This window comes from Gossypium raimondii, chromosome 11, assembly GCF_025698545.1.
Source record: "Gossypium raimondii isolate GPD5lz chromosome 11, ASM2569854v1, whole genome shotgun sequence".
NCBI lineage: Eukaryota > Viridiplantae > Streptophyta > Magnoliopsida > Malvales > Malvaceae > Gossypium > Gossypium raimondii.
Genome location: NC_068575.1, coordinates 43203350 through 43227045, shown reverse-complemented (window position 1 = coordinate 43227045; position 23696 = coordinate 43203350). Strand labels below are relative to the sequence as shown.

Below are 23696 nucleotides of genomic sequence, written 5' to 3'. Positions count from 1 at the left end.
AGAACTATATTGCGTAATAACATTTATTGTTATTTTCCATATGATGTCATAACCCACCAGTTACTGTCTTACACAATATAGTCTTATTCCCATATGATGCCATAACCCACCAGTTACGATCTTACACTATATGGTCTGTAACACCCCTTACCCGAGACCGTTTCCGGAGTCGAGCACGAGGCATTACTTAGCTTATCTTAACAATTCGGAGCATAAAAACTAGGTTTGAAAATTTATTTTCACTATTTACAGCAAAACTGTCCAATTGCACAGCGGTCACTAAATTAATTATAACTTGAGCTACGGAACTCAAAATTTAACTCCGTAAATTTTTCTTGAAACTAGACTCATATATCTTCCTACCATAAAATTTTTAGAATTTTTGGTTCAGCCAATTAGTACAGTTTATTAGTTAAAGTCTCCCCTGTTTCACCATTCGACTATTCTGCCCTCTTGTTACTAAAAATAACTTTTCTCATTATAGGATTTTCATATGCTATTCCCACTTGTTCCTACAGAAAATAGACTCATTAAGGAATCTAAGCATGTAAATTTCAACTCATAACCATTTTTTACAATTTGTAATTATTTTCTAAACTCAGAACAGGGACTCCAAAACAGTTCTGACCCTATCTTACTAAAATTCACATATCTTAAAATATAAATTTCCTTTTGCTACACTGTTATTTTTCCATAAAAATAGACTCAACAAGATTTAATTCCATATATCATTCACCCTCTAATTCATTTTATACCATCCTAGGTGATTTTTCAAATTCACGTCACTGTGCTGCCTGAATTCTGTTTCTTTGCCAAATTTTATCCTTTCATGATTTCCATGCATAATTTATCACCTAATCTTTCATAACAACAAACACCTTCATCCTTAACCATTTTAATGATCATACATCATCAAATACTTACACATCACTCATTAGCAAAATCATCATTACAAACATACAAAATAACTAAATCCCTATACATGCCATAACTCAAACGTGTTTTGACATAAAATACCGAAAGCGATTGTGGTTGATAGTGTGGACGATCTCCGACTTCTTTAGGATCCTTGAAGTAGCTTTGCAATACTATAAGAGAAAGAGAAATAAAAGAAGTAAGCATAAAGCTTAGTAAGTTTACTAGCAAATAAATAACAACATTACACACAAATAATTAAACTCAAGTGACTATATCTCTAGTTTACTCTTTAGTTAATCTCATACTAGTTCTCTTACTTGTTTACTTAGAATACTTGTGTGCATAACTTACTCAACTCTTGCTGCATCGTTGAACATCAATTGATAGTATAATAAGTTCTTAAGTCTTACAACTTACCTGAGCTTGCCATTTATGCTTTAAACTGAACTTTCATGAACATAATTCGTTTACAAGCCCGTTGAGCTACATTGGAATAATAAGGATACTCGGGTCTCTTCTGATAATAACATGCCAAAGCCATGTCCCAGACATGGTCTTACATGGGATGTTCTCATATCGGTGCCCATGCCATGTCCCAGACATGGTCTTACGGGGGACCTCTCATCTCGGTGCCAACGCCATGTCCCAGACATGGTCTTACATGGGACCTCTTGTCTCGATGCCCATGCCATGTCCCAGACATGGTCTTACAGGGGACCTCTTATGATCTTAAGGATGCCAATGCCATGTCCCAGACATGGTCTTACATGAGATCTCTTTACCCAAATGTCATGACATTCGTATCCAGTACCATCCTTATGTATCAACGGGACTTTTAAATTTTAATTCTCTATCATTTCATGCTTGGATCATCATCAAATAAATTCATAAAATAAATTCATAATTGCTGGAAATTAACAGCATTAATAATAAATATTGAAATATTGCATTTATTTACCGTAAACTTACCTCGGTACCAATTATAGCCAAATTCACCAACTTAGTCTTCAACTTTATTCTTCCCTTTGTCTAACCTCGAGTTTCGTACTTCTTGATCTAAAATAGTAAATTTAACTTATTTAATAATCACATTCATCAAAACATCCCTCGACTCTAACTTTTTCAAAATTACAATTTTGCCCCTAAACTTTTACATAATTACATTTTTGCCCCAAGGCTCGGAAATTAAACTTCATCTCTTATTCTTATGTTTTATAACATTATGAACATTTTTCCCTTCTATGGCAACATCAAATTCCCACTCTAACATGTACTTATGAACATTAGGTATTTTTACCGATTATGTCGTTTTACTCGTTTTCACTTAAAATCGCTTAGCAAAAGTTGTTTAACATAATTTATAGCTTCATATTCTATCATAAAACATCAAAATAAACACTTTTCACCTATGGGTATTTTTCCAAATATAAACCCTAGGTTAAATTATTGCTAGAATAAGCTAAATTAAGCTACCGGGATCTCAAAAACGTAAAGAACATTAAAAACGGGTTTGGGATCACTTACTATGGAGCTTGGAAGCTTGAAAACCCTAACTATGGCTTCCCCCCTTGCTGATTTCGTTCATATGAAGAAGATGATGATTTTGCCATCTTTTCCCTTTTAATTCATTTTAATTACTAGATTACCAAATTGCCCTAACTTAAAAATTTTCTATTTCACTTATCTCATGTCCATTTTGTCTACCAAGTTACCAATGGTATAATTACCATATAAGGACCTCTAATTTAAAGTTTCATAACAATTGGACACCTCTAACATGTAGAACTCAACTTTTGCACTTTTACAATTTAGTCCTTTTGACTAAATTGAGTGCTAAAACGTCGAAATTTTCGAACGAAATTTTCACGAAATCATTTTGTGAAATTGTAGACCATAAAATATAAGAAAATAAAATTTTTCTCATCGGATTTGTGGTCCCAAACCACTGTTCGATAACCTCAAATTTGGGCCATTACAACTCTCGCCCCCTTTTTAGGATTTTCGTCCTCGAAAATCTTACCAGTGAAGAGATTCGGGTATTGCTTCCTCATTGTCTCTTCCGGTTCCCATGTTGCTTCCTCAATCCGTGCTTTTGCCATAGCACTTTCACCAAATTTACCTTTTGTTTCTAAGCTCCTTTGTTTCTCGTGCTAATACTTTAACCTGTTCTTCATTATAAGTCATATCCGGATGAATTTCTACTTCATTGGAGTAATAACATGCGAAGGATCTGATCGATACCGTTGTAGCATAGATACATGAAATACATTATGAATTTTGTCGAGTTCCGGTGGTAAAGCCAATCGGTAAGCAACTGGTCCAATTCTTTCTATAATCTCATATGGTCCGATAAATCTTGGACTCAATTTACCCTTCGACCGAACCGAGAACTTTCTTCCAAGGAGACACTTTTAAGAATACTTTATCACCCACCTAAAATTCAATCTCCCTTCGTTTAAGATCGGCGTATGACTTCTGACGATCGGAAGCTGCTTTTAGACTATCTCGAATCAGCCTTACTTTTTCTTTTGTTTCCCGGATCAAATCAACCCCGTGTATCTTCTTTTCACTAAGCTCTATCCAATATAATGGTGTTCTACATTTTCTACCATACAAAGCTTCATACGGAGCCATTTTAATACTGGACTGATAACTGCTATTATAAGCAAATTCAATCAAAGGTAGATACATTTCCCAATTACCTTGAAACTCTAATACACAACATCGGAGCATATCTTCCAATACCTGAATTACACGCTCAGATTGGCCATCATCGAGGATGAAATGCGATCTTGAAATACAACTGAGTACCCAAAGCTTCTTGCAATTTGTTCCAGAAACGAGACGTAAATCGGGGGTCTCTATCTGATATAATGGAGACAGGCACTCCATGTAGTCTAACAATCTCAGATATGTACAATTCAGCCAATTTATCTAAAGAATAATCCATACATACCGGAATAAAGTGCGCGGACTTTGTCAATCGATCGACAATTACCCAAATGGCATCTTTCTTCTTTGGAGACATCGGTAACCCAAATACAAAATCCATAGTGACTCTTTCCCATTTCCATTCCGGTATAGTGATTGGTTGAAGCAACCCCAAAGGTACCTGATGTTCAGCTTTAACCTGTTGACATACCAAACATCTTGATACAAACTCAGAGATATCACGTTTCATACCCGGCCACCAATACATCTTTTTCAAGTCATTATACATTTTATTACTCCCCGGATGTACAGACATAGTACCGCTATGGGCCTCGTGTAGAATCTTCAGATAAGCTCGGAATTCTTCGGTACACATACTCTACCTCTAAATAATAAACAACCATCGGTTCAATCAAAATTACGAATCATTACGACTCACAATGCACCCGTTTAGCTTGTAATTTCTCATCATTCCTCCGAGCTTCACATATTTGTTGACGAAATGTCGATTTAGCTCTCAATTCAGCTATGATTGAACCATCATTAGACGGTGACAACCGGGTATTCATAGCTCGTAAAGCAAATAGAGATTTTCGGCTCAAAGCATCGCCTACCACGTTAGCCTTACCGGATGGTAATCAATAACCAAATCATAATCCTTTATCAATTCAAGCCACCGCGTTGTCTCAAATTCAAATCTTTCTGTGTCATCAAATATTTCAAGCTTTTGTGATCAGTATAAATATGACACTTTTCACCATACAAATAATGCCGCCATATTTTCAATGCAAATACAATAGCATCTAACTCGAGATCATGTACCGGGTAGTTTCTTTCATGTGGCTTAAGTTGTCTTGAAGCATAGGCTATTACTTTATCTTCTTGCATCAAGACACAACCCAAACCATTTAATGATGCATCACTATAAATAATAAATTCCTTACCCGATTCTGGCTGTACCAACACAAAAGCTTAGTCAACAATTTCTTCAATCGGTCAAAACTTTGCTGGCATTTATCAGTCCATTCAAATTTAACATCTTTCTGTAATAAACGAGTCATTGGAGAAGCTATCATAGAAAGCCCTTGTACAAATCTTCGATAATAACCAGCTAAACCCAAGAAACTTCTAACTTCGGATACATTCTTGGTGGACTCCAATTGACAATAGCTGAAATTTTACTCGGATCTACCGATGCCTTCTGCGGATACAATATGTCCGAGAAAACCTACCTCTCAAGCCAAAATTCACATTTCTTGAATTTAGCATAAAGTTTCTTTTCACGCAGAATTTGCAACACTATTTTCAAATGTTCGCATGCTCGGTTTCATCCAGAATAAACTAAAATGTCATCAATAAAACTACTACAAACCTATCTAGATACGGTCCGAATATCCGGTTCATCAAATCCATGAATCTGCGGTGCATTAGTCAACCCAAACGGCATAACCGAAACTCATAATGCCCATACCTGGTTCTGAAAGCTGTCTTTGGCACATCTGACTCTTTTACCCGTAACTGATAATAACCCGATCAGAGATCAATCTTTGAAAATATTGTGGCACCTTTTAGTTGATCAAATAAGTCATCAATTCGAGGCAACGGGTACTTATTCTTTATAGTTACCTTATTAAGCTGCCGATAGTCAATACACAATCTCAAAGACCCGTCTTTCTTTTTCACAAACAGAACTGGAGCACCCCAATGTGAATGACTCGGACGAACAAAACCTCTATCAACAAGTTCTTGTAACTGTGCCTTTAACTCTTTTAATTCTGTAGGAGCCATACGATACGCAGCTATGGAAATTGGGGCAGTTCCCGGAATCAAATCTATAGAAAATTCCACTTCTCTTTCTGGTGGCAACCCTGGTAATTCCTCTAGAAACACATCAGAAAATTCACATACAACTGGCACTGCCTGTATCTTTGACTCAGATACTTTAGTATCCAACACATACGCCAAATAAACATCATACCATTTTCTGACACACCTCTGAGCTGACATCACTAAAATTACATCAGATAATTCATCTGTCTGATCAGATTTAACCCGAAGTAATTCTCCATTCTGGCACTTCAGTACAACATATTTCTGTCTACAGTTTACTACTGCGTCATGCTGAGTTAACCAATCCATGCCCAATATCACATCAAACTCATCAAAAGGCAATAACATCAAGTCAACCGGGAAACAAATACCTTTTATCATCAGTGGACAATTTTTACAAACTTTATCCACCATCACAAACTGGCCCAGGGGGTTAGAGACTTTAACCATAAATTCAGTAGGTTCAACAGACAAATTTTTAACAAATACTAATTTCGTGCATATATATGAATGTGTAGAGCCAGGATCAATTAATGCAATAACGATAGTATCATAAAGAGAAAATGTACCGTAATTATATCGAGAGAGGGCGCCTCTTCACGAGCTCGAATAGCATATGATCTTGCAGTGCTCTAACATCCGATCTAACCGCTGAATCTCTGGATGCACCCCTATTACTCGCCCCCACTCCTGGGTTTCTCTGCGGTCTACCTCTGGTAGGAGCATTACCTGATCTCGCACTCGTTATTTCTTCTCTTTTAGTTGTTTCAGGACAATCCCGAATAAAGTGATCGGATGCTCCACATCTAAAACAAACATTTTCACCTGCTCTACACTCTCCGGGGTGGCGTCTCCCACATCGAGAACATTCAGGCCTAGGAGGTCGAGTACTGCCTGTACTTGCAACTGTAGTGGTTTGAGCTCTAAAACCCTCGAATCTTCTACTTCTGCTTCGGACCGAATATATATGTGGAAAATGTGATCCGCTAGAGAGCTCCCTAGGCCTCTTAGATGTAGACCGAAATGATTTACTCATTTGCCTCTTCTTTGTATCCTGCGCTCCAGCTTCAGCTTTGCTCTTCTCTTTTTCTTTTAACAAGTCTTCTACTTTACAAGCTCTTTCTACCAGAACAACAAACTCTCTGATTTCCAATACACCCACTGATAGTCGGATGTCATCATTAAGCCCATCTTCAAATCTCTTGCACATGTTAGCTTCAGTGGATACAAACTCCCGAGCATACTTACTAAGTCTGACAAATTCGCGTTCATATTCAAATCCACGACATTTTACCTTGTTTTAGCTCAAGAAACTCCTTCCTTTTCGATCTATAAATCTCTGGCTGATGTACTTCTTTCGGAACTCCTCCTGAAAGAAATCCCATGTAACCCTCTCACTTGGTACTATTGACACGAGGGTCTTCCACCAATGGTAAGTGAATCTCGAAGAAGTGAAACAACACACTTTATACATTCTTCCGAGTACAAGATAATTCTTCAAAACCACGATTGTATTCTCAAGCCGAATCGCTTTTTACGCATCATCATCTTTGGTAGCCCGAAATTCTTCAGCCCCTTGCTTTCTAATCTTATCAACAGGTGGTCTCTCCCTGATAACTATACCTGCAGTTGGGGAAGCTACATGGGGAACCTGTGATTCTTGAGGGGGTGGAGGTCTTATAGCCGGATTCGTACGAACGAACTCGGCAAATCAATCATTCATGGCTTGGAAGAAGGCTTCTCTAGCTCCTTCTCCTTGTCTAACTGATGCAGGCCTTTCACTAACATTAACATCTGATGGCACCGTCCCTTCTGCGGGAATAGGCGCATTACTTTCTACTTCATCTATACCAGCTCGTTCAGGATCCATAACTATAAAAGAAAACATTTTAAAATCGTCAGGAGTCGTCACACTATCAAAATATATAAGTATGGCATGTATAGGTAGACTCTTATTCATACTGCATATTTCCGAGAATCGACTAAACCTGCTCTGATACCAACAAAATGTAACACCCCTTACCCGAGACCGTTTCCGGAGTCGAGCACGAGGCATTACTTAGCTTATCTTAACAATTCGGAGCATAAAAACTAGGTTTGAAAATTTATTTTCACTATTTACAGCAAAACTGTCCAATTGCACAGCGGTCACTAAATTAATTATAACTTGAGATACGGAACTCAAAATTTAACTCCGTAAATTTTCCTTGAAACTAGACTCATATATCTTCCTACCATAAAATTTTTAGAATTTTTGGTTCAGCCAATTAGTACAGTTTATTAGTTAAAGTCTCCCCTGTTTCACCATTCGACTATTCTGCCCTCTTGTTACTAAAAATAACTTTTCTCATTATAGGATTTTCATATGCTATTCCCACTTGTTCCTACAGAAAATAGACTCATTAAGGAATCTAAGCATGTAAATTTCAACTCATAACCATTTTTTACAATTTGTAATTATTTTCTAAACTCAGAACAGGGACTCCAAAACAGTTCTGACCCTATCTTACTAAAATTCACATATCTTAAAATATAAATTTCCTTTTGCTACACTGTTATTTTTCCATAAAATAGACTCAACAAGATTTAATTCCATATATCATTCACCCTCTAATTCATTTTATACCATCCTAGGTGATTTTTCAAATTCACGTCACTGTGCTGCCTGAATTCTGTTTCTTTGCCAAATTTTATCCTTTCATGATTTCCATGCATAATTTATCACCTAATCTTTCATAACAACAAACACCTTCATCCTTAACCATTTTAATGATCATACATCATCAAATACTTACACATCACTCATTAGCAAAATCATCATTACAAACATACAAAATAACTAAATCCCTATACATGCCATAACTCAAACGTGTTTTGACATAAAATACCGAAAGCGGTTGTGGTTGATAGTGTGGACGATCTCCGACTTCTTTAGGATCCTTGAAGTAGCTTTGCAATACTATAAGAGAAAGAGAAATAAAAGAAGTAAGCATAAAGCTTAGTAAGTTTACTAGCAAATAAATAACAACATTACACACAAATAATTAAACTCAAGTGACTATATCTCTAGTTTACTCTTTAGTTAATCTCATACTAGTTCTCTTACTTGTTTACTTAGAATACTTGTGTGCATAACTTACTCAACTCTTGCTGCATCGTTGAACATCAATTGATAGTATAATAAGTTCTTAAGTCTTACAACTTACCTGAGCTTGCCATTTATGCTTTAAACTGAACTTTCATGAACATAATTCGTTTACAAGCCCGTTGAGCTACATTGGAATAATAAGGATACTCGGGTCTCTTCTGATAATAACATGCCAAAGCCATGTCCCAGACATGGTCTTACATGGGATGTTCTCATATCGGTGCCCATGCCATGTCCCAGACATGGTCTTACGGGGGACCTCTCATCTCGGTGCCAACGCCATGTCCTGACATGGTCTTACATGGGACCTCTTGTCTCGATGCCCATGCCATGTCCCGACATGGTCTTCAGAGGACCTCTTATGATCTTAAGGATGCCAATGCCATGTCCCGACATGGTCTTACATGAGATCTCTTTACCCAAATGTCATGACATTCGTATCCAAGACCATCCTTATGTATCAACTGGACTTTTAAATTTTAATTCTCTATCATTTCATGCTTGGATCATCATCAAATAAATTCATAAAATAAATTCATAATTGCTGGAAATTAACAGCATTAATAATAAATATTGAAATATTGCATTTATTTACCGTAAACTTACCTCGGTACCAATTATAGCCAAATTCACCAACTTAGTCTTCAACTTTATTCTTCCTTTGTCTAACCTCGAGTTTCGTACTTCTTGATCTAAAATAGTAAATTTAACTTATTTAATAATCACATTCATCAAAACATCCCTCGACTCTAACTTTTCAAAATTACAATTTTGCCCTAAACTTTTACATAATTACATTTTTGCCCCAAGGCTCGGAAATTAAACTTCATCTCTTATTCTTATGTTTTATAACATTATGAACATTTTTCCCTTCTATGGCAACATCAAATTCCCACTCTAACATGTACTTATGAACATTAGGTATTTTTACCGATTATGTCGTTTTACTCGTTTTCACTTAAAATCGCTTAGCAAAAGTTGTTTAACATAATTTATAGCTTCATATTCTATCATAAAACATCAAAATAAACACTTTTCACCTATGGGTATTTTTCCAAATATAAACCCTAGGTTAAATTATTGCTAGAATAAGCTAAATTAAGCTACCGGGATCTCAAAAACGTAAAGAACATTAAAAACGGGGTTTGGGATCACTTACTATGGAGCTTGGAAGCTTGAAAACCCTAACTATGGCTTCCCCCCTTGCTGATTTCGTTCATATGAAGAAGATGATGATTTTTGCCATCTTTTTCCCTTTTAATTCATTTTAATTACTAGATTACCAAATTGCCCCTAACTTAAAAATTTTCTATTTCACTTATCTCATGTCCATTTTTGTCTACCAAGTTACCAATGGTATAATTACCATATAAGGACCTCTAATTTAAAGTTTCATAACAATTGGACACCTCTAACATGTAGAACTCAACTTTTGCACTTTTACAATTTAGTCCTTTTGACTAAATTGAGTGCCCAAACGTCGAAATTTTCGAACGAAATTTTCACGAAATCATTTTGTGAAATTGTAGACCATAAAAATATAAGAAAAATAAAATTTTTCTCATCGGATTTGTGGTCCCGAAACCACTGTTCCGATAACCTCAAATTTGGGCCATTACATGGTCTTCTTCCCATATGATGTCATGACCCACCAGTTATGGTCTTACACGATATGGTCATTTAATGCCATGTCCATAGACTTGTCGTTTCAGAGATTCGTGTTTTTAGTCTCGACGGACCCCTTTGACGACTTTAGAGACAGATACAAACTCTTCATACTTAGACCCATCTTTCATGAACTCATCATATCTTGACTTACTCGTAATAGACACACCCAAACCTTTCAGACACATTAACACATTTCCATTATCCAGACACAAGCATACTTTAACCTCAAGATTTAGGTTTCATACTTTGACCATGAAATTTCATGTTATCCATACATACAAGTTCATAAACCTTATATTCCTCATCAATGTCATCAGATCTCATTTCACTAGTTCTATTTCACAATTTGGTTACTTAGCATAGAAGTTCCTAGGAGGCATACTATACATGCATGAATCGATTTAGAAACTCACCTGATAACCTCAAAAAGTAGCTTAGCCTTCAGATCCGTCATTCAATAAGATGCTACAACCTTCTCTACCTTGCAGAATAGAAACACTTCGTTAGAACCTATCCGGGTAACCATTATCATCATTTTAAATCCAGGCATCTCTCAAAGCCATGTTTCTTCAATCATACTTACAGATATATGTTTGACAGACAAAGTCACAAAATGTACCCTGTAATGAAGAAAATCACTAGAGATATCCAAGATTCCTAACTCAGCTTAGAGCAATGTTTTTATCTCTCTTTAGTCCTAAATCCTTTTTGTTTTTCAGAGGGAAAGAAAAAGAAGATAACCTTTTTCCTAACCCAATCGGAGTGTCCTTTTAACTTAACCCAAGTCTCTATGGGAACTTGGTAAACATCACATCAAGACTGAGTGGCCTTATCAAAATTTCCCACCTCTAAGAACTTACTCAATTACTCTTTTAGCTCTTAACCCTTCTTAGTTCACGTTCGGTTAATTCCTAACCAACTTTCCTCACAATTTAGCTGTCATTGGACCACATTGGTCACTGGATGTACTATATCACTGGTGGACTCATACCTTATAACCATTCCTTTTGTATTACCACTTATATTTCACTTATCATCATAATCTGACGGGGAGTCCTTGTCTATTTATTTTCATGTCGGAGTCTGCCCGTTCTATACACTGAAAAGGGCTTTTGGGCGAACACTACTTCGCCAATAGTACTTCTTTATACTATGTGCCTTACTCAAATATATTTTTACCAGCACTCCTTGATTCGTTATACTTACCTTTCTTCAAAGTTAGTCATAAGCTTTGTTCTTTCAGAATATCCTATATGCTGGAAATACCAGAGTTCGCCATGGGTTCCTTTCTTCCAGACCAGGGCTTCACTGGTGCATTCAGATGTTCTTTCATAATATCGTATACGTTGTACACTTAATTGAGTCCTAACATTGGACACTTGAAACTTACCCTTAAGCTTTACTTTTATAAACAACACTTAAATAGTTAGGACTTCGTCGGGCGGGATGTTACAATAGAGGCAATAGTAAAACAATCTTTAAGTAATAATCTTGAGTCCAAGGCATCTTCATAACCATGATGGAAAGCTTGTCAAAGACATTGACTATCAGTCTCCATTATAAAATCGTTCAAATGTAAAAACCTTAGCTAGGAAAAACCTCTCGAACAACAAGAATTTTAGACAAAAAATTATCACGAGTGCTATTCATAAAACCCAAAATAAAAAAAAAATATTTTTTTTACATTTATTAAAAATAAAATAAGAAAAATATAATATTTGTCCAATTATAATAAAAAATGGACTAATGTATATGTTACATTACTATATGTTTTTAAAATATAGGACATAATAAATTATTTAATAGTAACCAATGAATGTTGGGTGTAGGGTAAGACACATTACGCTTCTAATAAAAGATAAGAGTTCAAACCTTAGAGATAAGATCATTAAAATTAGTGGTCATGAATCTTAAATATAGACCATAAAATTAGATTAAATTGTGAATAACAAATTTTGAAGTTTTGGATCAGGATAATTTTAAAGTTTAATTAATATTTTTATGAGTTTAATGGTAAATTATCTTATTAAATTAAATTTATTAAACTTAAAATAAGGTTATGATTAAATTAATTTTAGATGTAAAGGAAAAAACTCCTTTGTTTTTCAATTAGTTTAAGCGCCGTTCTAAAATAGAAAAATTTATTTAAAATCTTTAAAATTTTAAAGGTAAAATTGCACTTTGACTCCTTTAAAAATAATAAAAACATTAATTTGATCCTTTAAAATTATAAAGATATAGGGTATCAAAATGGTGAAATTATATTTTTAATATCATAAAAATTACAATTTAATTTTGATCACTTAAAAGAATTTTCTGAAATATTATATTTTATATTTTAAACATAACAAGAATTTAAATTTGTCAAGATTATTGATATTTCTTTCCCTTTTACATCGTAAAAGATTGGTTAGACTTATTGAATTGTAAGGAATTTAAAGGAGCATGGAGTCAAAATCATTCATGGCCGGTTAATCATCTTTGAATTTTCTTCTTCGTTAATTTCTAATTGTTTGTTTTGAATTTTTTTCAATTTTTTTTATGGAGTCAAAATCATTCATGGCCGGTTGATCTTTTCATACTGTTTTTTTTCTGATACAGGATTTCAGATGCTTGTTTAATAAGTTTATATATTAGTTATATTATATCGTGTACCACAAATGTATGCAGACATACCCTGACTAATTTTTATAGCTCGGAGGGGCTATAGTTCTTTAAGTGCCAGGAAGGCATGCATATGAACATTCACTCAATGTCAAACAACTTTTAATTTCTTAATGTTTAAAGTTTGCAATACAGTTCAATATTACAACTTTCTGCACAAATATTATATGATTAAAAATCATGTTTAAAACATAAAATATGGTTCCACTAGATGAATTTCACCTTTTTAATGGCTTCCTAGAAGCTGATGATTTAAAATCCTCCTATACATTATAGAGTGCTGAAGTGGGTCCATTAGCCTGTTCACACTGTTCATGTTTATTTCCAGGAGATTTCCACAGTTTCGCATACTAATCTTATGAGATATACAAGGGAATGCAAATGTACTGAGTGTTCCTCACCCTTCACTCAACTTCTCCATTGATTTTTTTCTCAAACAGAACAAGCAACACAGAAGGATATAGGATTGGGTACAATGTTGAAGGAGTTACCTTCTTTGTCTACTATTCTCTCCGCTTATGCCTCTTTTTCAGCCATGGCTATGTTATTCCGTACCATCTTAAATGAAATGCTCCCTGAAAGGATGCAAAACTACATTGCCTCTAAGATTTACGACTTCACAGCTGCTTACTTCTCATCAGACTTCACCTTCATAATTGAAGACCGATGGCGCGCCGGCGATAACCAAATGTTTCGAGCTGCGGAGATATACTTGCCCACCATAATTGGACCCTCCAGCGACAGTATTCTCGTAGGTTCCGATGACTCCAGTGATCCCACCGCACCACCAAAACGAAGCATCCCTGTAGATTGCAGGATCAAGGATAATTATGATGGCATGCGCTTGGAATGGACTTTATCTTCCATTGACCCAAAAAAGTTTTACGTCCCCCCTAAGAGATTCTTCAGCTTGACCTGCAAGAAAAGAGATAGAGAAAGAGTTGAGCAAAGGTACTTCCCTTTTATTAACAAGACTGCACAAGAAATTATAAACAAGAGTGAGAGCCTCAGTATTTACACATACGATCAAGAGTGCTCCATGTGGGATCCCACAGTTTTCAAGCACCCTGCAACATTTGAGACCCTGGCAATGGAGCCCCACCTTAAGGAGTTCATAATGAAGGATCTTGACTCATTCGTGGAACGCAAGGAGTTCTTCGAGAACGTTGGCAGGGCTTGGAAACGAGGGTACCTTTTGTATGGTCCACCTGGGACAGGAAAATCATCACTGGTTGCTGCAATTGCGAATTACATGAGATATGATGTATATGATCTTCAGTTTCAAAGCGTTAGAAACGATTCCGATCTCAGACGCATACTCACATCCACCACGAACCGCTCCATTCTGCTTATTGAAGACATAGATTGTAGCACAAAAGTGTCACATAATCGAACCAAGGTCAAGGAAAAAAGTGAAGAAGAAGATGATGATGATGAAGATAGAGATGAAACCAAACGTCCCTTCTCTATCGATCCAGGGGTAATTCATTTGTTTCTTTACTTTACCTTGGTTTCATTAAAGTTCAAAAAAAACAAATTTCTAAAGACTAATTTAACATGATTCTGTAGGTAACACTGTCAGGCTTACTCAACTTCATTGATGGATTGTGGTCGAGCTGTGGGAACGAAAGAATCATAATCTTCACCACAAATCATAAAGAAAAGTTAGATCCGGCGCTGCTACGGCCAGGGCGAATGGACGTGCATATTTACATGGGATATTGTAGTCCAGCAGGATTCAGAAAACTTGCAGCTTCATATCTTGGGATCAAAGACGACAAACTGTTTGGCCGCATTGATGATCTGATTAAAAGTGTGGAGGTTACTCCAGCTGAAGTGGCACAACAACTAATGATCAGTAATGAACCAAAAGTTGCACTCGAAAGTCTCATTGAATTTCTTAACGCGAAGAAGGATATAGAGGAAGCAGCAGAGAAGGAAAATAGTATTGAAGAAGAGGAAGTAACAGAAGAAATGGAGGTTGAAAGACAAAATTCAATGCTTGCTGAGTCCGAAACAAGATGCATATATTTGACTTAGTTTAGCTATCTGGCAAGTCATGGAATAAGAAGTGATGGGAAGACGACGGTGTCTCATTGAAATTTCATCGGTGATCAGTAATTTTTTTTTGTGATGGCTATTTGTAAACTTTTTAATCTGTTTTTATAGTGTATTTCAAAATAATAAATGATTTCTTGAGTTAATTTGAACTCTGTTGTCTTAAGTTATATATTTATCTATTTATTATTTTCCATTATTTAACAAGTCTAAGAAGTTTTGCCTATCATTATAGCACTTTTTTTTGAATAATTGACTGAGGTATTATAATATATAAAAGAAAACACAAGAAAACAGCCCATAACATTGCTGGGCTGGTCTAAAAACAAAGGCATAGTCTGCAAATTAAAACAACCCATAAACCAACCGACTAAAATGTTCAGACTTTAAAAAAAAAACCTAATTAAATAACAAATAAAATAAAAGAAGCATAAAAACCAACCGTCATTTCCCCAGTCACTTCAAACAGCCTGTATCCATTACTCTTCTAGCCTTTTCATTTCAAAAGAACATCAGGTCTGTTTCAAAAAGATAGCAACAACTTCCAAGAAATCTCCTTCTTTGCTTTCTTTTACCGTTTCATTTTTTCTTCCTCGTCTCTCTTCAATTTGGATTTTGTGCTCGTCTTTCTTCTGGAACTATCAAGTATACCTCTTCCCCTTTTGTAAGTGCATCTTTTGCGAGAATATGAGCTTGGCCATTTTCTGTTCTTTGAATAAATCTGAAAGTAATTTTCTGAAAACGAGATTTATTACTCTGAATATCATGAATAATCGTCCTGATAACAGATTTGTCCCTTGTTGTTGATTGACATTTGTGAATAACGTTTTCGAATCCCCCATAATTGTGATTACTTATGCATGTAGTTTTTCTTTTGCAAATGATTTTAAGGAAGATTTTATTGTCGTCCTCTCCAGTTTAGTAGATGCTCGATTCTTTTGTCGCTTTTTGCTCACCACTTTGGATCATTCGGAATTGATTTTCTTATCGTATTAAATTATTGCAATCACGCCAAATATGTCATTCTTGATTTGTAACAAAGTCAATTGTCAACGTGTCGTATTGTTCATTTGGTTCTGAAGTTTGAAACTATTATTGTGTTGGAGTTTGTCCTTTCACGCCTATGACAAGTATTTATTATTTTTTCCTGAATTGTATGGATGCATTCATGTAATGAATTAATGAATTTTCCTTTCCAAAAAAATATGATCATGTAAATTTTTTATTCAAGTTGGGTGATAACTTTCACCTATTTCAAGGAATCTTTTAAATATCAATAATTTTTACTCAATTCTAATTATTCTAGTTCTATTTTTATCCTCATCCAACAACCATAGATTACAAGTAGAGTTATTCATGAGTTGGGTGACTCTCTCGACCTAGTAGACCCAGCCCGTCTTGGCTCAAACTTGGACAAGAATTTTTTGTGCTTGGGTTGACCTAGTTCGTCCCAAATTTAAATTTAAATTTTAAAAATATATTTTTTAAAATTTTTAATTATAAATTTATGTAAATTAATATAAAATTATATATTTGAATTTTTTATAATTATAAATATATAAATATTTTTATTATTTTAATAAATTTATATATTTATTATTTTATAAAAAGTAATAATATTAACATATTGTTTTTAAATAGTAATATTTTTATTTTATTGTTTTAATTTTAATATAAATTTAAATATTTAAATATTTTGTTATATTTTAATATTTTAAAATTATAAAAAAATATAAAGATGTTAAGGGTAAGACGGTACATTAACAAATAACACTTATCTTTTTTCCAACATTAATCTAATTATATGTACTTTATCATATCTCTCCTTTTGATCTTTTGATATAATATCTAGAACTACCCATAGCCCTCCTCAATCCTTGAGGATAATGTACTTCAACTTTTCGAACCTATGTCCTCTTGCATTTAGGGCGAAGCGTTCGATTGAATCGAATGAAAAAATTTCGTATTGATGAATCATATTTTATCATATCCTAACTCTATTTGAAATTTTCTCGAATCGAATCAAGTGGGTGAAATTGAAATCGAATATATATGTTCGAGTTAAATTAAAAAATAACTTTAGTGTTGTTTCAAAATAAATTAAGGATGAAACATGTTAAAGTCTTCAATTAATTATTTTAAGCATAATTCCAAAATTTATTTAAACAAGATCCAAATCCAAAGTTGTTATTCCAACTTAAATAATAAGCAAAAAGTAGGGACATTGATGCTTATCAGCAAACTGCAATAGCAAAAAAATTATGGGGTTACCTTTCATTCTGAAAGCTGAGAAGACATCCACAAGATGGAGATTTCCTCAATTCAACGGCGGTCCTCGAACTTACATAAATTGACTAGCAAAAACAATAGATCGAACTAGTAAATTAAGAAAATTACTAAACTTCAAGTCCTTATTCCCATAATAAAATACAATAAAAAAAACACACCAAATTAGTGCAATGACCAAAGATTTCAATTATTGCTCTTCGTCTCTGGGCTGAGCAAATTTGCAATTTGTTAGCTACCTACATCAATCCCACAAATCTAAAATAAAAGCGAAAGTGTTTCATAGACAAACCTGGACTGTTGGGTCTGGAGTCAAGGAGCAGAAAAGTCGAGGTGAAGAGTGGAGACTGAGAGAACGGAGCAGCCAAAAGGAACACCAGTTTCGAAGATCCAAGGGCAGTTTGTATATTATATCTATAATAAATGTACAGACCCAATTTTTGCCCGGCCCAATAACAAATAACCCAGTCTATTATAGCATTAAACCCAATTACAAAACCAGCCCTAACCCGGAGCCCAAACCAAAGGCCCAATGACCAAGGCCCAATTTTACAAAAAAATCAGCCTAGGGTTTCAGAAACAGAAACCCTAGGCGCCGCACTAGGGTCTTTGACCCTTGGCCTCCTGACAGCGCCGAATCTGCTGACTCTTGGCCTCTGCCACCGCCACTGTCGCGCCGCACCTGCCTCCATCCCATCGCCACTTGCACCTGCAGAGAAGAAACAACAAAGAAGACAGAAACAGACCACAAAATCGGGGGGGATTTTTTCTTCTTTTTTTTCTCTTTGCTTTCGGTTATAAAAACCGATGATTGTAAAACAATGGGGTTCGGCCCCTCTTTCATGATTTCAAGGAATAAAAAGGCAAAGAAAACATATTCAAAAACCTCTTTTTCCGTATAAGCTTTATTTTTTTTCTCTTTATTTTTCTTCCATTCGTGTGTATTCGATTTTTTTATTTTTCTTTTATTTTTAAACAACGTATAAACGTATAAAAAAAGCAGAAAAAAAAACATACCTTTTGATTTTTCCGGCCACCGTGTACGGTCTGCAGTGATCAACGAACAAACGATGCATTTTTCTATCAACGGAACGTTTGAAAAATACATAGAGGAAAAGAAAAGTTTTGAGAGCAACAGAAATTCAATGTGACAGAATATGAGAGTGTATTAAAATCTATAGAATTCATAGCCTTTTATAGGCACTGAAAATGTTGGAATTTTAAAAATTTCCACAAAAATCTACCATTAAGGAGCCAATAAATCAATTTGATTAAAATGTCCTTATATAAACAGAGTATGCTGAGGAAAAATGATTTCGTGTTGGACTAAAATAATATCCACAAGCTTACTACTTTAGCCTAACATTTCAAGTCGCCCACGCCATGCAAGTGCATCCCAACCCAATCAAGTTCGGACCTATAAACCCCTACACATGAGGTAAAGTTCCAAACTTAGTCATTCAATTACTTTTTAAAGGGTTCCCATATATAAACACATCGACACTTGGTATTTAACCAATGTGGGATCTAAGCCTTTATTTTTCCTCAACAAATATTTTCAAGTAGCTTACTTTGAGTATCAATTTCTCATTCATCACTCAACCATTTTGAGCATATGATATCTTGTTGTAAAGTTCTCATGGGGTAGAATATGAAACCATTGTTTTATGATTCAACTCTCCACTTTACCTATTGAGAATATCCTCAACGTTCCCATAAAATGTAATTTTTTCAATGAGTTGTTTAAATCGATTGTCTCTATTCTTTTGTTGTTTGAATCAATTGTTTATTGTTTGAATCAATTCATTATTGCTTAAATTGATTCTTTGTTGTTTAACTCAATTCAAAAGCCAAAATATTTTAGTTCGTTTTTTCTCTATCTTTTCTTTGCTTGAGCACCAAAAGTATTGTTGTTTCTTTTGAATCGATTATTTGTTATCTTAAATCGATTCTTTGCTTATTTGAATCGATTATTTTTTGATTGACCCAATTCTTTTTGTTGTTTGAATCGATTCATTATTGCTTAAATCGATTCTTTGTTGTTTAACTCGATTCAAACGCTAACACCATTTTAGTATCGGCCCTTTAATTCTATTAATTTTTCAGTTACAAAGAAAACTTATAAAATGGAAATACCCCAAAACAAAAGGTGAAGAAAGAAGAAGACTAAAAGCTTGAAAATGGAAAAGCAATTGAAGCTTGAAGATGATAAATTGTGGAAACTTTGTACAATGAAGCAATCGGTAAAAAAATTGTATAAAAATTGTTCAATGAGAAGAAAATATAAGAAAATCTGGTAAAATCAACAATATTATATTGACGGTTGGGATAAAATAAATAGATAGCTACGTGGCAAGTTGTGATTGATCGGAAAAATTTTAATCGGTCTAACAGGTTGGGGTAAAATGGGTAATGATTAATAGTTTAGGTACCAATTTTAACCCAAACAAAGTTTAAGTACCAATTTAAAAAACTAGTATAGTTTAGATACCATTTTAAGCCTAGAAAAATGTTTTTGAAAAGTGTTCTTTGTTAATTTTTGTGTTCTCCATTACGGTGAAAAATTGTGGTTGAAGGTCAAAATGTCTTTTTGGACATGATAATGGAAAACTGCAAATTAGTTATGTTATATGATATTTAAATAATTTAATATGATAGTATATAAAGTATAAATTTTAAATATCTTTTAAGTAATTAATATAAATTATTTATAAAATGAATGATACATAAAATATTTCAAAACTTATATATAATAATAAATTATATTTAAATAATTAAATATAATGATATATAAAAATTATATATAAAAATTATAAATTATATTTAATAAATTATATAATGATATATAAAATATATTAAAAATTCAAAGTAGTATAGGAAGATCATCTTCATCATTAGATCCATCCTTAGATTTTGTTCTTTCCTTGTTTTCTTTCTTCATTATATTTCTTAGTAAATTTCTAATTTTCTTGATTCTTTATTGAGTAAAATCATTCAATTTTCATTAAAGATTTCATTTTCTATACTGTTTTATCTTAATTATTATTTCAATACATAAAGACAACACTTCTATTTTTTTAATAAAATATTTCAGTTCAACATTATTTGTTTAATAAATTTATATATGAATTACATTATGTTCATATTATGTTATATTTTTATATCCTATCATATTTTTAAATTGTGTACCTAAACACACTGATCTTATGATATATATGTATATAAGGGAATGCAAATGTACTGAGTGTTCCTCACCCTTCACTCAACTGCTCCATTGATTTTGTTTTCTTTCTATGTTTTCCACACAGAAGAAGCAAAACAAACGAAGAATATAAAATTGGGTACAATGTTGAAAGAGTTACCTTCTTTGTCTACTATTCTCTCCGCTTATGCTTCTATTTCAGCCATGGCTATGTTAATCCGAACCATCTTAAATGAAATGCTCCCTGAAAGAATGACAAACTACATCTTCTCTATGATTTACGACTTCACTTCTGCTTACTTCTCATCCGACTTCACCTTCATAATCGAATACCGGCATGCTGGCGATAACCAATTGTTTCGAGCTGCGGAGATCTACTTGCCCACCATATTTGGACCCTCCAGCGATAGCCTTCTCGTAGGTTTCGATAAGTCCAGTGATCCCACCGCACCACCAAAACCTAGCATCCCTGTTGATTTCAGGATGAAGGATGGTTTTGATGGCATGCGCTTGGAATAGACTTTATCTTCTATTGAACCCAAAAAGTACTACGTCCCTACTAAGAGATTCTTCAGCTTGACCTGCAACAAAGAGGATAGAGAAAGAGTTGAGCAAAGGTACTTTCCTTATATTAATAGAACTGCACAAAAAATTCTGAACAAGAGTGACAGCCTCAGCATTTACACTTATGATCAAGAATGTACTATGTAGGAGCTGACTGCTTTCAAGCACCCTTCAACATTTGAGACCCTGGCAATGGAGCCTCAACTTGAGGAATTTATAATGAAGGATCTTGATTCATTCATGGAACACAAGGAGTTCTTCGAGAACGTTAGCAGGGATTGGAAACGAGGGTACCTTTTTTATAGTCCACCCGGATCAGGAAAATCTGTTGGAACATTGGCAGCAGCAAAAACAATTTACAAAGCAGAAAACCAATGGAAATCGAAGCAAAGAAAAGAAAATAGCAAGCAAAACTTAGACACTCAGAGATTGTAACTGAACATTCATTATTTTTCATTCAAAATTTGAAAAATATATTGGAGTTACAAACTTTGACACATTGACAGTTACCTAAGAACATAACTGCTCCCACTTAAGCTAAACTAATACAAGCTTAAAACAAAAACAAAGATAAGCTGACATACCAGCTTTTACATCAAAATCACATCACTAACTTAATCCTACTAACTTTGTAAGTTAGTTAGAAATGAACTAAACAAAAATACATAACAACAAGGTGACCAAATCGGTTTGCTTCATTCGGTCCGACTTAGGTCTTGCGCACCAAGCAAAGTTGTTGACCTCGATGGTCGCATCTTCTTTGGTTTCATGTTGCATTGCAGCCAACTCTTAACACTCCTCCTTGGATCAGATGCAACACATACCAATTGCATTTCTCAAAGCTTCAAATCGAGTAGCTCCTAATGGCTTAGTCAATATGTCTGCCAGTTGAGCCCCTGAACTACAATGACCAAGGCTGGCTTCCCTAGTTTACTCAACCTCTCGAACAAAATGCAATTTAATTTTAAAGTGCTTAGTCTTACCATGGAACACAGGGTTTTTAGCTATAGCAATTGCTGATTGATTGTCCACCTAAATTTTAGTTGCTTCAACTTGATCTTCATTGAGATCTTAAAGAAGTTTCCTGAGCCATATGGTCTGGTTAACAGCTGTTGCAGCTGCAATGTACTCTACTTCAGCTGTGGACTGAGCAACAGTTTGTTGCTTCTCGAACTCCAGCAAAACACACTCGATCCAAGTGTGAAAAAGTAACCAGAAGTACTCTTCATATCATCAAGAGAACCTGCCTAATCACTGTCTGAATATCCTTCAAGTTTCAGCTCTCTTCCACTTTTAAACATAACACCATAGTTTGTTGTACCTTTAATGTATCTAAGAACCCTCTTTGCTGCCTTCAAATGAGCCTCATTACAGCAGTGCATAAACCTCGATAGCAGACTAACACCAAACATGATATCTGGACTAGTTGCTGTTAGATACAATAGACAACCTACCAGGCTTCGGTAATGTCTTTCATCAACCCTTTCTTGGTCTCTATTACTAGTCAGTTTCTCACCTTGAGCCACAGGTGTGCTGACTATTTTATAGTTCTACATGCAAAACTTAGCAAGAATCTTCAAGGCAAAAGTATGTTGGCTGATGAAAATGCCCTGATTAGACTGATGTACTTCCATTCCAAGGAAGTAAGTCATGATCCCCAAGTCAGTCATTTCAAATACTTGCTGCATTTGGACCTTGAACTCATCAATGAGCTCACTTTTGCTTCTTGTCACTAGTAGATCATCTACATACAGAGAAACAATCAACAAGGTCTCACATTTTGATTTTTTCACATAAAGTGTAGCTACACTAACACTTTTCTCAAACCCGAGCCTAGACAGGTAGGTGTCAACCCTGTCATACCAGGCCTTGGTGCCTGCTTCAGGCCATAAAGAGCCTTTCTCAGCCTATACACCTTGTCTTTCTGTCCAGCAACTTTAAATCCATCTGGTTACTCGATAAAAATCTCCTCCTTGAAAAAATCATTCAGAAATGCTGATTTCACATCCAATTGGTGAACCTTCCACTGTTTCTGAGCAGCTAAAGCAAATAGAAGCTTGATTGTATCCAATCTTACTACAGGAGCAAATGTCTCCATGAAATCAACTCCATACTCATTAATTGTAGCCCTTCACCACAAGCCTAGCCTTGTGCTTGTTCGATGAGCCATCAAGCATTGTATTTGGCTCTAAACACTCACTTAACACCTATGAATTTCTTGTGGTGCAGTGCGCTCACCAATTCCAGTGTCGATTCTTGTTAATCATCTCCAATTCAACTTCCATTGCCTTCTTCCAGTTCCTATCCTTGGCATCCTCTTCATAGTCGATGAGGCTCAATTACATAATATTGCACCTTTGATAAACATCGCCAAGGTTTTGGTGCCTCTCATCGGTGCATCATCAACAGCATCAACATTTGGTCCTT

At 34.8% G+C, this 23696-nt stretch overlaps 1 protein-coding gene across 1 annotated transcript; it reads left to right on the top strand.

The window, feature by feature from the left end:
* Nucleotides 1-13634: 13634 nt before the first annotated feature.
* Nucleotides 13635-15416, top strand: LOC105803774 (AAA-ATPase At1g43910). The gene is made up of 2 exons (XM_012636167.2): nucleotides 13635-14639; nucleotides 14729-15416. Exons 1-2 carry the CDS (start codon nucleotides 13635-13637, stop codon nucleotides 15197-15199), a joined length of 1476 nt encoding a protein of 491 aa, XP_012491621.1. The 3' UTR covers nucleotides 15200-15416.
* Nucleotides 15417-23696: the final 8280 nt, after the last annotated feature.